This window comes from Mandrillus leucophaeus, unplaced genomic scaffold (genome assembly GCF_000951045.1).
Source record: "Mandrillus leucophaeus isolate KB7577 unplaced genomic scaffold, Mleu.le_1.0 Scaffold289, whole genome shotgun sequence".
Lineage (NCBI taxonomy): Eukaryota > Metazoa > Chordata > Mammalia > Primates > Cercopithecidae > Mandrillus > Mandrillus leucophaeus.
Window position 1 is genome coordinate 1565327 of NW_012103020.1, and position 18260 is coordinate 1583586.

The 18260-nt window shown below is 38.7% G+C and overlaps 1 protein-coding gene across 6 annotated transcripts in view; it reads left to right on the forward strand.

The window, feature by feature from the left end:
- The window catches only part of ELF2 (E74-like factor 2 (ets domain transcription factor)), an 84615-nt gene that overhangs the window by 47116 nt on the left and 19239 nt on the right, over positions 1 to 18260 (forward strand). For 4 of the 6 annotated variants that reach the window (XM_011985647.1, XM_011985649.1, XM_011985648.1 and 1 more), the window contains exon 1: positions 10730 to 11090. The exons of the other annotated variants lie outside the window; for them this stretch is intronic. In XM_011985647.1, the coding sequence (XP_011841037.1) occupies positions 11033 to 11090 (58 nt within the window). In that variant the 5' untranslated portion in view covers positions 10730 to 11032. Of the gene's footprint in view, positions 1 to 10729; positions 11091 to 18260 lie in introns of those variants that run through there. 6 annotated transcript variants of the gene reach the window in all.

Sequence of the window (18260 nt, forward strand, 5' to 3'; positions counted from 1 at the left end):
ATAACCTGTGTTATTTATAATAGATGCATAAAGCAAAATTAAATGAGTAGAAACAGCTGATATATAACAGATAAACCAAAATTAAGTTTTAAAAATAGAAAAATATGTTTACCAGAAAAATACTAATCAAAGGGAGCAGGTATAATAAAATACAATTTAGGGTGAACATTTTTAATTGGGGCAGAGAGATACTCTTTATATTGCTAAAAGGAACAATCTAGAAGACAAAATCATCATAAACTTATATGCATCTAGCAACACAGCCTTGAAACACCACTTAAAACAAAAATTTTTAGGAAAACTAGACATGTCTACAAAATAGTGGGAGGTCTTTGTCAAAGTGGAAAAAATCAAGCATATACAAAATTAAAAATGGTATCAAAGAATTCAACTACAAAGGGCTTAACAAACTTTGTAAATTGGAGATATATAGGACATTGTACCTAACCTAATAGAAACTTAAACATTTTTTAGTTATATGTAAGTCAGTTTTTAAACATGTACTATTCCATAGAGGAATATTAATAATGTCTAGAAAATCAGTATCATACAAAATATGTTATTTCAGCCAGGCATGGTGGCTCATGCCCATAATCCTAGTGCTTTGGGAGGCTGAGGCGGGAGGATCACTTGAGGCCAGGAGTTTGAGGCCAGGCAGGACAATATAATGAGACTCTGTGTAAAAAATAAATTAGCTGGGCATGGTGGCACTCACCTATAGGACACATTACACTCCAGCCTGAGTGACAGCCAGACCTTCTCTCTAAAAAGAAAATCAAATAAATATTTGGTCATGATGCAAGAATATTAGAAAACAATGAAAAGACAATCAAAGTACTTAATAATATTGGAAACTAAAAATTAGTGGACCAAAGAAGAAATGAAAATGTTAAAATACTTATGGCTAAATAACATTGAAAGCATTCCATAGCATTCCATTTTTTTTTTCTTTTCTTTTTCTGGTTGTTTTTTTTTTTTTTTGAGACAGAGTCTTGCTCTGTCGACCAGGCTGGAGTGCAGTGGCGTGATCTTGGCTCATTGCAACCTCTGCCTCCTGGGTTCAAGCGATTCTCCTGCTTCAGCCTCCTGAGTAGCTGGGATTATGGGCACATGCCACCACACCTGGCTAATTTTTGTATTTTTAGTAGAGATGGGGTTTCACCCATATTGGCCAGGCTGGTCTTGAACTCCTGACCTCAAGTGATCTGCCAGCCTTGACCTCCCAAAATGCTGGGATTGCAGGCATGAGCCACCATGCCCGGCCAATCATAGCTACAAATATTCTAAATAACGAATAGCAAATGAAATCCATCATTGATTTAAAAATACATAATGACTAAATTCATAATAGGAAGGCAAAGGTGGCTATATATTAAAAAGTTAATTACTGTAGTAGCCCTGTGACTAGATTAAAGGAGAAAACTCCTGTAATCATCTCTATAGATTCAAAAAAACATTTGTTAAAATGTAAAATCCGGGCCAGGCGTGGTGGCTCAAGCCTGTAATCCCAGCACTTTGGGAGGCCGAGGAGGGCGGATCACAAGGTCAGAAGATCGAGACCATCCTGGCTAACACGGTGAAACCCCTTCTCTACTAAAAATGCAAAAAATTAGCCAGGTGTGGTGGTGGGTGCCTGTAGTCCCAGCTACTCGGGAGGCTGAGGCCAGAGAATGGCGTGAACCCGGGAGGTGGAGCTTGCAGTGAGCCGAGATCGTGCCACTGCACTCCAGCCTGGGTGGCAGAGTGAGACTCCGTCTAAAAAAAAAAAAAATTAAAATCTGCTGAGGATAAAAGACTCTTAATCTGTATTGGCACCTGATAAAGAGTACATACTAAAAATCTATAGCAGGCTGGCACAGTGGCTCACGTCTGTAATTCCAGCACTTTGGGAGGCCGAGGTGAGCAGATCATTTGAGGTCAGGAGTTTGAGACCAACCTGGCCAACATGGTGAAACTCTGTCTCTGCTGAAAATACAAAAATTAGCTGGGCGTGGTGTTGCATACCTGTAATCCCAACTACTTGGGAGGCTGAGGTGCGAGAATTGCTTGAATCTGGGAGGTGGAGGTTGCAGTGAGCTGAGACTGTGCCACTGCACTCTAGCCTGGGCAACAGAACAAGACTCTGTCTCAAAAAAAAAAAATCTATAGCAAAATCATGCTTAATAGAGAAAGAAGATGCCAGCTATCAACTTTACTAACTAGAATTATTATTGGATGTCCTAGCCAATGCAATAAGACAGGGAAAAAAAAAGACAAAGGTCAGAATAGAAGAAACAAAATTGTTATTATTTACAGATGACTTAATTACATAAAATTTAAGAGATGATCCAGATAAACTGTTAACATTGCTAAGAAGTTTTATCGAGTTTGCCGTAGGCAGGAGCAATAATCAATAAGAAGTGAAACAAAAATCCCATTGATAATAGTAAAAAAAAAAAACCACCCTTTACTAGGGAGCTAATAACTCTAAGATATATAAAGATAAATAAAGAAATCTAAAATTAGATCCCTATTTCATATCCCCTCATTTTATTCATTTTTTAAAATGGCATTACTTTAATCTTTTTTACACAACAGTCTCATCTTCCGCCCTCCCAAATAAGCATCAAATTTAAATTGAGTAATGTATATTTTCTTAGTGTGTTGAGATTGTATGTCCTTTGTATATAATTAAAATTTATATAAATGGTGTTATGTATCTTATTTTGTTTCCTACTTTTTAAAGTAAGCACTGTTCCTAATATCCTTGCATGTTGCTTTGCGTATATCTTATTTGTTGCTCAAACTGCTGCAGAGTATTCCCTGTTAAACATTCACCACATTTTACCTTTCTACTTACCTTTCTACTTACTTGATAATAAATAACCTTCAGTCCCTACTTTTATCCTCGTGCTGCATAACAAACCACTCCAAAATTTATTGACTTGAAACAAGAACCAGTTATTGTTTTCATCAGACTTATGGGCTAGTTATGTGGCTCTGCTGTGATGGCTTTGGTCCTGTATCTAGGATCATCTGTGGATCAGCTGGAAACTAACTGGTCCAGGAGGGCCTTAGCTAGGACAACTCAGCCCTCCTTTTGTCTTTCCTGTTATCTTATCTTATTTCTTTTTCGTTTCTTAAGATGTTAGTTGCCGGGCACGGTGGCTCACGCCTGTAATCCCAGCACTTTGGGAGGTTGAGGCGGTGGATCACCTGAGGTCTGGAGGTCGAGACCAGCCTGACCAACCTGGGGAAACCCCGTCTGCTAAAAATACAAAAAATTAGCCAGACATGGTGGCACATGCCTGTAATCCCAGCTACTCAGGAGGCTGAGGCAGAAGAATTGCTTGAACCCAAGAGGTAGAGGTTGCAATGAGCCTGGGCAACGAGTGAAACTCCATCTCAAAAAAAAAAAAAAAAAGTTAAGAACTCCAGTATTACGTTAAAGTGATATTTTAAAAAGATTAATAATATTAATGGCCATCCCTGTTTTGTTCCTAATCTTGAAGGGAATGTAATCTGAAGTTTAAACTTGAAATTGTTATAGTCTTTAGTATGTAATGTATATACCAACTTAAGGAATTCTCTTCTATTCCTTTTGTTTGTAACTATGAGTCCTATCGTGTGCTTTTTTGGCATTTGATAAGTCATTTTCTCTTTTACTCTTTTAATATGGTCAGTTGATGGCTTCCCAGATGTTGAACTCTTGGAGTTTGAGGATAAATGTTACTCATTATTTTGCTTTGCGTTGCTTTAAGTTAAGGAGTCTTGGAATCTATTCATAAGTGAAGTGGAACCATAATTTTCTTTTCTTGTCTTTATCTGCTTTTGAAATCAAGATTACACTGGCTCATAAAATAATCCAGGTAGCTTTCACTTATTTTTATATTTTCTGCAAACAGCTTGTGTAAGTTAAGAATTAATTTTGAAATTTGCTAAAATTTGCATAAAAAATATTCAGGCCTGGGTTGTTTTTTTTTTCTCCATGGAGGGAAGGTTTTGTATTGTGTTTTAATTTCTTTACTATTTACTATTCTATTCAATTTTGTGTGTGTGTTCCTATTATTATTTATAATTTTTTTTTTGAGACCGAGTCTCTGTCGCCCAGGCTGGAGTGCAGTGGCGTGATCTGGGCTCACTGCAAGCTCCGCCTCCCGGGTTCACGCCATTCTCCGGCCTCAGCCTCCTGAGTAGCTGGGACTACAGGCACCTGCAGCCTGGTCTGGCTAAGATTTTGTATTTTTTAGTAGAAACGGGGTTTCACTGTGTTAACCAGGATGGTCTCGATCTCCTGACCTCTTGATCTGCTCGCCTCGGCCTCCTAAAGTGCTGGGATTACAGGCGTGAGCCAGTGTGCCCAGCCTATTATTATTATTATTATTATTATTATTATTTATTTTTTTTTTTTTTGAGATGGAGTCTGGCTCTATCGCCCAGGCTGGAGTGCAGTGGCACAATCTCGGCTCACTGCAAGCCCTGCCTGCCGGGTTCACGCCATTCTCCTGCCTCAGCCTCCCCAGTAGCTGGGACTACAGGCGCCCGCCACCACCCCCACCTTATTTTTGTATTGTTTTTAGTAGAGACGAGGTTTCACCACGTTGCTCAGGCAGGCTGGTCTCAAACTCCTGACCTCAGGTGATCCACCCACCTTGGCCTCCCAAAGTGCTGGGATTAGAGGTGTGAGCCACTGCACCCGGCTCTATTTTTTTTTTTTTTTTAGCATTTTACTTTATTTTATTTCTGAGATGGAATGTCACTCTGTTGCCTGGGCTGGAGTGCAGTGGCACGATCTCAGCTCGCTGCAACCTCTGCCTCCCAGGTTCAAGCAATTCTCCTGCCCCGGCCTCCGGAGTAGCTGGGATTACAGGCGTGCACCACCATGTCCAGCTAATGTATATGAAAAACATTTATCCTTAATACTTAAATACATGCATGTTAATACAACAATGAAAAATTTCTTGTTACTCAACACATGGCAGAAATTTAAAAATTCAGCTTATATCTTGGATTGACAAGCATGTGAGAAAAATGGTAACTCTACCAAACCACTGGACTTGCATAGCCACTTTGGACAGAATTACGTCAAATTAAATTTGTACTTACAAGCTGAGTGTAGTGGTGTGTGTCTTAGCTACTCAGGAGACCAATGGGAGGCTATCTTGAGACCAGGAGTTCAAGACTATTGTGGGCAACATGGACAGACCCTCTAAAATTATTTTTAAAAATTAGCCAGGTGTGGAATATGACTGTAGTCCTAGCTAAGTTAAGAGGCTGAGGTGGAGGGTCACTTGAGCCCAGAAGTTCAAGGCTGCAGTGAATTATGGTCATGCCACTATTCTCTAGCCTCAGTGACAGAGTGAGACCCATACCAAAAAAGAAAAAAAGAAAATGCTTATTTTATAACCTAGAAACTTTGTTTGTTGGTATATGATGTGGAGAGACTCTACCATACATGTTTAAGAAAACAATTTTTTTTTTTGCAGAATTATTTATAAAAGTGAGAAATGGAAACTCTTTGCTAATGTGATAAATAACTTTATTAGATAATGTGATGAATAACTTAGATAATGTGATGAATAAAATGGGGTAAATGCATACATTGGAATACTTTGTAGCATTTAAAAAGCATAGCTATATTTACTTATACTGACATGGATAGAATGTAAATATTGAATGTTAAAAAATACATTTTAGAATGGCATATGTAGTTTAATGTCATTTATGTACCCAGAGCATGTAAAATAATACTATATGTCATTCAGGGATACATACACAAACACATATGTACATATATATGCATGTAAAAGTATAAAAAATAGAATGGAAGAATATACACTAAACTCATGATAGCAATTTCTCTGGAGAGATGGAAGGGTGTCTGGGGGTCGTATTAAAAAATGCCATCTTCATCTTTTATATGTTATTTCTTAGGGAGAAAACAATCTTACAGCATAAATGAGTAGTTGTAGGTTCTGGTTGAGAAGGGGATATGACTATGTTACATTATTTTTAGCAATTTCCTATATAGTTTAAATCCCCCTAAAAATGTATAAGAGATGAGTTCTTAAACTAGGAACATAGATGACTAAGTTTTCTAACCTGGTAAGATGATGGTTACTGATAGAGTAAATGAAATCTGTAGATAAAGGATCTTTAGTTATCTGTTGGTTATTCAAGTAGAGATGTTTATTATACAATTGGAAATTAGTACCTATATTTTTTTTAAAAAGTAAATCAAGACTTGATATGCTGATTTTTGAATCAGTATAGTAATAGTATTGAAAGTCTTTGGCCAGACGTGGTGGCTCACGCCTGTAATGCCGGCACTTTGGGAGGCCGAGGTGGGCGGATCACCGGAGGTCAGGAGTTGGAGACCAGCCGACTAACATGGAGAAACCCCGTCTCTACTAAAACTACAAAATTAGCTGGGTGTGGCGGTACATTCCTGTAATCCCAGCTACTCTGGAGGCTGAGGTAGGAGAATCGCTTGAACCTGGGAGGGGGAGGTTGCTGTGGGCAAAGATTGCATCATTGCACTCCAGCCTGGGCAATGAGCGAAATTCCGTCTCAGGAAAAAAAAAAGGAGAGAGAGAAAAAAAAGAAAGTCCTTGGTGGGGGTGGATAATACCACTCTAGAGGGAGAGAGTGGAGAATGAGGAGACAAGGCGGCTAAGGATCACACTTTGGGCGAACAGTCATGTTTAACGGTTGTGTAGAAGTGGGTGAAGACAACTGAAAAGGAATAGGAAGAAACAAAGACAGTTTACTATCATGAAAATCAAACGAAGGGAAGGATTTCAATAAAGGGGTAGTCAACAATATTTGGAGAAGCAGTAAGATGGAGACTGAGAAGAGGTCACTGGATTTGGCAATTAAAAACTCAGTATTGACATTTGAAGAATTTTTCAGTGGGTAGAGTTCAGAAAGTATTGTAAGAGAAGAAAACATTAGTTAATCTAAATATTCCTTTTGGAATTAAATGAGATTTGACTAGTATATTTTCAGTAAAATTTTTATTGTAAAATTTTTTTTTTTTTTTTTTAAAAGAGAGAGTCTTGCTCTGTGTCCCAGGCTGGAGTGCAGTGGCATGATCTCAGCTCACTGCAACCTTCGTCTCCTGGGTTCAAATGATTCTCCTGCCTCAGTCTCCCGAGTAGCTGAGACTACAGGCATGTGACGCCACACCCAGCTAATTTTTTTATTTTTAGTAGAGACGGGGTGTCACCACATTGGCCAAGCTGGTCTCAAATTCCCAACCTCAGGTGATCCACCCGCCTCGGCCCCCCAAAGTGCTGGGATTACAGGCGTGAGCCACCGTGCCCAGCCTGTAATTTTTCATAAACATGCTAAACAAGAATTATATATGGGCCCTTGTAAAGTTTCACAAGAATTGCAAATTTTTTTCCAGTAGTTTCAAGATACTACATATTCTTCGATGATAATAAAGAACTCAAACCCTTGAAATCAGTTGTCATAAATGTTGTTTAAACTATAGAGATAATTAAGTATTTTAACTCATGTATATTTGGTGCTTAATAGATGCTATTTTAAAAAGTTGCTTGTGCCCAGGCGCGGTGGCTCACGCCTGTAATTACAGCACTTTGGGAGGCCAAGGCGGGCAGATCACGAGGTCAGGAGATAGAGACCATCCTGGCTAACACGGTGAAACCCTGTCTCTACTAAAAATACAAAAAATTAGCTGGGCGTGGTGCGGGGCGCCTGTAGTCCCAGCACTTGGGGGGCTGAGGCAGGAGAATGGCGTGAACCCGGGAGGCAGAGCTTGCAGTGAGCTGAGATCGCGCCACTGCACTCCAGCCTGGGCAGCAGAGCGAGACTCCGTGTCAAAAAGAAAAGAAAAAACGTTGTTTGTCTAACACCCATAGAAGAGACTAGCTGCAGGACTGGGCACAAATCATGCCTGTAATCCCAACACTTTGGGAGGCCATGGCAGGAGGATTGCTTGAGGCAAGGAGTTGATGACCAGCCTTGATAGACCCTGTTTCTATAACTAAATGAATGAATTAATGACTAGCTGCAATACTTAGCTGACAGTCTTATAAGAGTGGCTGCTAAGAATTGAACAGAATGGTTTGTTTAGTATAAATCATAAAGCGAAGAATCAACAAGTCTCAAGGAGAGTCTGGCCCAGGGATAAATTAAAATGCAAAAAACATGAACCTAAGTCAGATCACAGCTAAGCTAAGTACGTATCAAAAACAGTACATACTGGACCCTTACTCATCAGAGGATTTTCATGGTTGTACATAGAAAGACTTACAATAAAATTACTTTTAGGAGTTATGATCCTCTGAGAATCTAAAATTAGCCATAGTCCTTTTCCTCAGAAAAAATACACATTTCATTAACAAAAATTTGCCTCTTTGAACCCCTATTAAAAATATATGCCTTATGAAGGCTTTTATAATTATAAATAATTTAACATCCTTGGGTGGTAATTATACCCACTGTATATACACCCTATTATTTAATTTCATATATAAGCAGTCTTGTGTATCATACTGTCTCTAAGACTTTCACCCTTGGTGGGTGGGGAATTTTGTATGAATTGAGAAGGCTTAATTTCTTCCTTTTGTTACATAATTTAGTGCTACCAGCTTAATAAACACCTACAACAGAAACTTGCTTAAAGTAAGTACTGGATAATAATTTGTTGAATAAATGAATTAGTTTATGACTATGGGTTCGAACATCTTCATTTTAATAATACTTTATAAAACCTGACTATTAAATAAATCAGTAACATAAAAAGCTCAAATAGACATTTAAACAGTAGTATAAAATATATGAAATAATTCATCTTTTTTCTTTGTACATCTGTAGACTGCACTTCTGTAACTATTGTCTATTTTCTGATGTTGACAGACCAGACTTTACTTGGTGCTCCTAAATTACGTGATTCCAACTTGTCCTTCACAGACATATTTTTCTTATGGTTTTCTTGACCCTGTTTTTTCCCTAAACATGCTCAAGATACCAACTTTGAATTTCATTGTTGTATGAGAAAAACTTAAGACAGCTTGGCCTCTTCCTATTCTCGCATTATTCACTTCTCAAAACTGTTTTCTTCCGTTTTTCTCTCTTAACTTCCCATTGCTTTACCTTTGACATTAAAAAAAAATCAACCATTTTGCAGTTTATAATACTATAAATATAATAGTATTAAAATGGATTTAACTTTATTTTTTTATAACTTCTAAATTTTATAGAAGACTGTTTTGTAAGAGTTTTGACCTTGAAGTAATAAGATACTTTGTAAACTTTGTTAAGTAACTTCTTGGGGCCTCAGTTTCCCAATGTGTAAAGTGAAGAAGTGGACTAACTCTGTGGTTCTCAAATAACTAGCTGTAGTGCAATGGTGCGATCATAGCTCACTGCAACCCGAAACTCCTGGGCTCAAGAAAACGGCTGGCTTCAGACTTGAGTCCCTAGGTGCAGAGGCCCATCACAATGCCTGGCTAAGGATGATGCTTACTTTAAACTGATTGGCAATAAAATACAAAAACTACCATGTAGTTCATTTTGTCCCATACATGGCAGGTTTACCTAATTCAAGAAAGAGATCCTTATTTAAAGAGGAGTTGTACTTTGGAAATAGCATGTAGGTTCTTTTTTGGGAGAGTGAGGATCATGGTCATAGGGGTAGGGTAAAAGGACCAAGAGAATAAATGAATATTAGGATAAATGAGAAAAAATAGTCATGGGTTATGTAAATCCATTCTGATGCTGCACTCAGGTTGGGCAAGATTTTATGAAATGATATCGCTTTAATGTTACCACTGAAAACTTTTTTTCTCTACACAGTTAATTCGGATCATAAAAATTGTCACCTTGTTATTTTAAATTTGTAACTGCCAGATCTTTTTGTTTATTCAGCAAATACTTACTGAGCACTTACTCTGTAGGAGGCACTGTTCCTTTATGTAAGTTTTGTGTGCCAACAACTTTAGGATAACCCTTTGTTTCAAACAATTTATGTATTATGAAATTCTGAAACCAGGGAAGCATTTTAATGAAGCGTCGTCATTATATTGGTTTGATTTCCTGTGTTCAGTAAATTTAGTCATTAAATTGGCGATTTATCTCCCTCGTCCATTGTATTTTAATATGTATTTGTAATAAGGTTTTCAGCAAGAATTTTTTTTTTAAGTAAATGACATTATAAATTTGTTTCCAAATGAACCAAACAGAAATGAAAGGGTACATGAATTTCATGATTAGCATATTGGGGGAGTCTAATCTCCAGAGGTTGGTGTGTTTTGTTTACTAAGTACCCGTTTAATGTGCTCTTTGACACTTCTGTTAAGGGAAAAGGACGAAGTTGGTCTCAGAAAGTTGGGAACTCCTTACTTTCCAAGTAAAGGTTTCAGAATATGTTCTAGGTATGACTTTTTTGTTGGTGTTCCTGTGTTAAAGTGCAGATGTTTCAAGTGAACTGGTTACATGTTGCATAAGGTTTGAAAAAGCCAAAAGAAGTTAAATAGCCACCTTTATTTACAGCTGCAGGACTAGGTATTAGATTGCTTCCAGGAAGAAAATATTAATGGCTCTTTTCCAGAGGGGGGACAATTGCAGACTTTTCTTCCGCAGAGCGTGAAATGTGCCTCTTCCTGCCGAGGGGCTGTGTCCTCGCGCGGCTCCCGGAGCCGTTTCCCAGCCTCAGGTGTCTCTCGCCGCAGGCTGCTGCCGCTCTCCGGAGCGAGCGTCCGGGACTTCCTGTCTGGGCGCGGGGCGGAAGGATCGCGTTGCCAGCTGGGGCGGCCGCCACAGCCGCCGCCGCCGCCGCCGCCGCCACCGCCCCTGCCCCTGCCGTTAGGTGGTGGGGTTTCTCAGCCCGGCGGCGGGAGGCGGGCCGGCCTCGGCTTCCTGTCGGAGGACGCGCAAGGATCCGGGCGTCGGAGTGTGTGCGAGTGCGTGAGTGTGTGTCGGTCGCACGGCGTGTGTCTCCGGCCGCGGGTTCCGCCTCCTCCCCTGCCGCCGCTGCTCACGGTGTAAGTCAATGTGAAGCAGCAGCTCCAGCCCCGGGATAAACATGGCGACGTCTCTGCATGAGGGACCCACGAACCAGCTGGATTTGCTCATCCGGGCCGGTAAGGACAGGGGAACTTTTCTCCCGTGCATCGGTGCAGCAGGAGAGGGGGTGCACAGAAGGCGGGTGACTCCCCTGTAGCAGTCTGTGCTGGGGGTACAGTGTCCACCTCACAGTCACTGGGGCGGCTGGGGGAAAGGGGGGAGTGAATGAAGTAATGGAGGCGACGAATCAGGAAGTGATCACCTTGGAGAGTAACCTGCCTCGAATCCGGCGCTGTCGCTTCAGGGTGGGTTCGGCGAGCAGCAGCAGCAGCTGCCGGGCGGAGCGCTGGCAGCGGGTGCTGGAGAACGGAGCCGCGGTTAAGTTGGGGACTCGGGGGCGGACGAGTTGTGCGCTTCACCCCAGTTGCTGAGGAACCAGGAAGTGAGTGAGGCTGTTGTCTCTCGGCTGCGCCTGCCACGCTGTCTGGCCGGAGAGGCCGCTACTGCCCGCGGTCGGGGGCGGCGGGCTTCTCCAGGGAACGCTCGCCACCCCCGCTCGGTTCTCCCTTCAGACTTCGTCCACAATTCCATGACTTCCGCATGGACCAGGCAGCCAGGGGCGATGTCCGGTGGACCGATACCCGCCAAAAAAAAATGCTCTGACCCTCCCTCCTCCGCACATTCCCACCTTATGCAGTCTCGGGAGTAACGGTCCTGGACAGGGTCACTTAATAATGTTGAGTAACCGGGATGATGTTTCAGGGGCCCGCCTCCCTTTGCTCATTTAATGGGTGGCTGTGAAGAAACTAGGTTTATGCCCCTTCCCTCGTGGGTTTTTTTCTAGGGGGAGAATGGGAAGAACACGGAATATATTTGTACCCCTGACCTGGAGGGTTGCGGTGCAGAGAAGAACATTTATTTTTGTAAACAGTGGGTGAATGTTAAGGAGCGAGGCGGGAGGGAGGGAGTCTTGGCCCTAGGGAAGTCTCAGCACGGAATTGCCCCCTTCCCCCCTCCCCCCCAAACCTCCCACCACAGCGGAAGCGCCTCGGAAAGGACAGAACGGACGGGATTGACAGGCCTCTGGTTCCAATCTGCTCTCTGAGGTGTTCCAAATTAGAACGTTGATTTCTGGGGGCGGGACTACGGGCCCGCGCTGGGCCAATGAAGATTGGGCGGGAGTGAAGCTGACAATGTACGCATGGAATTGGAGGGAAGAGGAGTGTAAACACGGAAGTGGCCGCAGGGGTGGGGGATGTGCGGCGCCACTGCTGCAGCGGAAGGGCACGGACTTAAGTTACATAGAAAAAGAAGCTTTGCTTAATAGCAGACAGCGCAGTGAGGGTTCTGAATCGATGTAGCACTGCTTGAATACTGTTTACTTACTGTAATAGTAAGCATACATGTTCCTCTTCCCGGTTCCTATTTCATATTGCCATGGATGGGAAGTGGACGATGAGAAATATTCAGGGAACACAGTAATTCTGTAAAAGATCTTGACAGTTTTCCATCCATTGTTTTTAGGTAAGGAACTTGAAATTAGTAGTTTGCCTGGCAAAACTCTGTGATTCAGTTCTTTTGGGGGAAATCATGAACACACGTGTACCCAAAGTTAACGGAAGCGCTCTAGGTTAAAAGTCTTAAATAATATATAGGTATTGAATACCACGCAGTGGTGACCAGTCTTTTATTCTATAAAATGTAATAATATGTATTTCAGAGGTTCCAAAGGAAAATACAGTTTACTGGGTAGTGATTAAAACACATCTGTTTGACAGTTGCTTTCTGGTCAGAACAAGAACTTAAGTTTTAGTAAGAGAGCACAGTGAGAACTTGATTCCTTTGTATATATTGTCCATTACTACAATATGAATTAAGGGATGGAATTTTTGGCTTTATGTTATTGGTACTAATGATACGTAAAGTTGTGGGGTCAATGATATTTCTTGAATATTGAATATGTACAGTTCAAGACATGTTGTTTCCAGTAGTTGCGAACGCTCGGAAAGAACCTTAGAATGCCCTTGCATCAAAACTTTGAAAGATACTATAAAGGTAGGAGGGCTTAACTTTGCCATTGGAAACTCTTTTTTCATAAGCTTTTGGAATTACCAGCGAAACTGAATATGGCCTGTAGATATTTTCCTTGGAGTGTATATGTGTGTATATAAAAGACTGTCTTTGGTTTGAAAAGACAAAAGTTTTGTCTTCTTTTGATAAAGGGGCTTCAAAAAGTTAAGTGCTGTTTTCCAGCTCTACTGCATTTCTGTACTATATGGGAATCTTAAAGTTTAAGATAATAATGTTTTGTAAATAATATGTTTTACATACAATTATTTTCAAGTTATTTCACCAATTATGTTCATGTAATCTGAAGCTCCCTTACAAGCCTTATTTTAGAAGGAAACTTGAGAGAGGTTTGCTCATTTACCCAAGGTTTATTCAGTGTGTTAAAAGTTTGGGAGGAAAGATGGCCCAGAAGATTAGGAGTCATGATTCTAAATTTTTATTGCTGCCAATTTTCAATAGCGTTGGTAGGATAATGTTTCTAAAGTTTGTGTTTGTGTAATGGACAGAATACCTTTTTATCTCCTTGAGGGAAGTCATCAAGTGTGAGAGAGAATTTGTCCTCACAAAGATTTTACAGTCTGGGGAGACAGGTGAAAATCTATATAATGTATAAATGTAAAAAATAGCTCCAGTGATTGCTGTAATGGGTTGATGATTAGTGTAGAATGATATTTATACAACTTGTAGAGGAGATAAGCTTTAGGTTAATATTTTCAGCATAACTTGTTTCTAAGCAAGTATATAACACTTAATATTATCACTGTTGCTACACATGTTAAGGTAGCTGTTAAGCTCTAATATACTTTTGATTTTATTTTCTTCCTTTAGAGGCATTATCATGTTTGCATTCCTTTAGCTATAAACATGCTGCCAGAGGAGTCTGAGTAAAGGATGAAATAAATAAGGTTATTTATTAAAACTCACTGTCATTTTACAAAGTATGTTTGTAGTAAAGTCTCGAAATACTTTAGAAAATTTTCATGGACAATATGATGTATGCGAATGAGCCTTGACCTGAAGAGTTGAGGATCTATATCTAGCTGTCACTAAACTAGCTAGTGACGTAACCTCTTTAGGGCTTCATTTTCTCTTAGAGGACAGGGTTGACTAGATGATTCCTAATGACTTTTAAAGCTCTAAAATAAGTGGCTTGGAAATACTTAATGGAAAGGTAAGGCTTCTCCTGGGTTTTTTTTTTTTTTTTTTTAAATATTACACCATGTGAGTGAATATGTCTATACGTTCGTTATGTAATTGGGAGGTTAACTTTTTTTATCCAGTCTTTGAAAATAAAAATGTGTGCCAATTGTAACTTGAGGCTCTTCATATGTTTAAGTCTGTAATATAGTTTATTTAATAATTTAGGCTTATTTCTAGTGTATATAGCTTAATTTAGGAAAAAACAAATGTCTAGCATTGTTACTTTCCTAATATTTATGTGAAAGTATTGTATATGTACAGTCTGGATTTTCTGGAAGATTTCTGCCTTATTCTCTAGTATACCTTCCTTGACTTTTTTCTTTATTTGTCTTTTCTTATTTTATTTTTTTTTCACATTTGCGAAATAAGGTAACTAGAAGTTTTGGTGAACAATGCAGTTATTAAATGAAGGTGAAAATTTTCTGGAAAGTTAGCCTAAATATTTTCACTGACAAAACCTATTATTAAAGTTGATTATGAAATTGGAATTATTTCTGATTTACTGTAAATTGGAATATGTAGTCTCAATCTTGAAAAGATCAAATTGAAAAAAATTTAGCAGTATAAAAAAAGTTAAAAGCAGTATGTGAATAGATGCATTAAAATGAAACTCAAGGAATGACACTGGTTTTCTTTTTAAAAAGCTCATTTGAAAAGGAATTTTAGAAATTACCCTTCACAAATCATTGCAGCATTGGTACTAAAATTCATGTAAAAACTGAGTTACATGGTCACATCAGTCCCTGTGTAAATAGCCAATCAGAATCATTCAACATAAAACTATTTTAGAAACAAATTTGGTTGGTGGAGAAGGGCAAGCAGCAGAATGTTTTTGGTAACTATTTAAAATGATTTCTTGTGTTTGATAATTGTGTAAAATGATTGATTCCTTGTGACATCTATAGCAAAATGTTCAAAAGGATGCAAAGAAATGCTTAAGAAAAGCTTTTTAAAAACTCTATCTGTGAGTAGACAAATACTGTTTAACTTATAGAATCGTAATTTTTCTTTCTTATTATTACTTATTTTATTTTTCGAGATGGAACCTTGCTCTGTCGCCCAGCCTGGAGTGCAGTGGCACAATCTTGGCTCACCTCTGCCTTTCAGGTTCAAGTGATTCTCCCACTTCAGCCTCCCAAGTAGCTGGGATTACAGGCGTGAGCCACTACGCCCGGCTAATTTTTGTATTTTTAGTAGAAACAGGGTTTTACCGTGTTGGCCACGCTGGTCTTGAAATCCTGACCTCAGGTGATCCACCCACCTTGGCCTCCCAAAGTGCTGAGATTACAGGCGTGAGCCACAGCTCCCAGCCTCGAATCATAATTTGTCATCTACACACTGATGTTTATGTTTAGAAGCTAAAACTTATATAAGCTTGGGGATAGAATTTGGTTGTTATTAATTACAGTTGATGATGAATTACAGCTGCACTTCTCAAAAACCAAATGCTCTGACCTGGATTCTGGGAGTCCCAAGAGCCTTTCACAGGATCTGTAAAGACAAAACTGTTTTGAAAATAATACTAAGACATTATTTGCCTTTTCACTTTCAAAAGTGTACAGAGGAGTTAGGAGCTATGTATAGATGAGTTATTCTAATAGATTGAAAGAGGAAGGAGAATCCACCTGCCTTCTATTAAATCAAGTATAGTAAGATTTGCAAAAATATATAAAACAAAGCTACTCACTTTTTGTTTTTTTAAAGTTATTTTTGGCCAGGCATGGTGATTCATGCCTGTAATCCCAGCACTTTGAGAAGCCAAGGCAAGAGGATCTCTTGAGCCTAGGAGTTTGAGACCAGCCTGGACGACATACTGAGACCTCCGTCACTTAAGAAAAATAAAAATAGCTGGTTGTGCTGGTGCATGCCTGTGGTCCCAGCTACCTGAGAGGCTCAGGTGGGAGGATCACACCCAGGAAGTCTAACCTACAGTGAACCATGATCATGCCACTGCATTCCAGTCTAAGCAACAGAGCGAGACCTTGTCTCAAAAAACAGTTATTTTTCATAAAAAATATTACTTGTGTTTGCAGTAATGGGTGTATTATTTTAAATGAATTAATAATTTTGAAATTTTCTTTGTAATTTCAAATATGATAAATACAGCTAAAATCTCTTTGAGGTCTTCAGTATTTTGAGTGTAAAAGTGTCCTCTGATAAAAAAAAAGTTGGAGGATAGCTGAATTACCGTGTTCTTTAGGTCTGTACTATATGGTAGCCACTAGCCACATGTATCTGAGTACTTAAAATGTAGCTAAGAAACTCAGTTTTAAATTTTAATTAATTTAAACTCAAAAACAAGCAGTGGGAAACTTCCTTATATTGATTACACATTGAAATAAAAATATTTTCAATGTCCTGGGTTAAATGAAGGTATTAATTTCTCCTTTGCTTTTACAAATGTAGCTACTGGAAAATTTAAAATTATATGTGGCTTTTATTTTTATCAGACAACTCTGGTTTGGAAAATAATTTCTGGCTGATTTCATCTTGCAGAGGGCAGTTTGCTCTCCCCCTCCGAGAGTACTGAAAAAAAGAAAAGCCATTCTTTTTTTCTTTTTGTACTTTATAATGCAAGCATATTGATTAAAAGGTCAAGGGGGAAAAGGTAAAGATGGAGTGTTCCAGACCTTTAATTACCTTTTCCCCCTTTTCATTGCATTTATTTGTATTCTTCATTTACCTATTACTGGTATTGCTTTGGGGTATTAGAGGATAAGTAGTGGTAAATCAGTACTGTAGTTGAGTGAAGACTTTGTACTATTAGTTTATAGTGTTGCTTATAGGGGAATACCACTATCACCTAATGAACTGCTTTCTAATTTTTTTTCACTGCTCTCAAACTAAATTGCTACTAAATTTTATTTTTGACTTGAGAACATTTTTATGAACTAGATCCATTGCCAGCATTCTCTTATGCAAAGCTGAGAGGTATGCCTCTTGTCAGACTTAATTACCAAGTTTGGTATTTTGTAACAGCTGTTGAGTGAGTCTGGAATAGTCTGCAGTACCATACAAACACCAGTTGATTAGAAAGATAGAAATGGAACAAGAAGATATTTACCAATATTAAATGAAGGTATGAGCAAATGTTATTTTTGGTACTGTAATAAAAAGTAAAACAGTTCTTGAAGTTTATTTCAAGGGGAATTGACCAACAATACCCACTACCAGTGGTAACTAGAAAATGATACCTGTCAGACTACTTTTAGCTCCATTGTTTCTATTTTTAAAATGAGTTATTTATTTTTTCCTTCCATAAATTTCGTAGATACAGAAAGATACCAGTAAGTCAAGTTTTAAGTAAGATAAGGAATTCTGCTTTTCAGCTCTTGTTTGTAGCTTTCTTACTTTGATTGCACAACACTGTTAAATTCATGCTTATTCTTAAGAAATGTGCAAAATTATAGCTGAAATTTTATTTGAATTATTGATCTGAACAAAAGAGCATTTTTTTGAATTACAGAAACAAGTAGGAGAAATATTTCTTAAATTTCTGTTGTAAAAAGTTACTTATGTAAACAAAAATAAAAAGATAGTGCTCACTTTTACAAAATGTGTTAAGTTTTGGAAACTGGCATTAGTACATTATTGTAAATTGATCTGAGAATAGGCTCTTAGATTTTTGTGTTTTGCATTATTTTAGTTAGTAAATAAAAATGACGAGATAAAATTAGTAAGCAGCAAAAAAGTAATCAGTGTTCCTCTTAACATGCTTTTAACTTACAAAGTAAGTTTATTTGACATTTTTATTTAGTTTTGAAATATCTTCCATTTATGTTTTTGATGCTCTCTGAACTATAGATGGAGCGTTCTAAAATCCAAAACTTTGAGCACTGATGTGACACTCAAAGGAAATGCTCATTAAAGCATTTTGGATTTTTAGATTTGGGATATTCAACTGGAAATATATAGTGCAGATACATTGTTTTTAAATTCGAAATCTGAAACACTTCTGGTCCTAAGCATTTTGGATA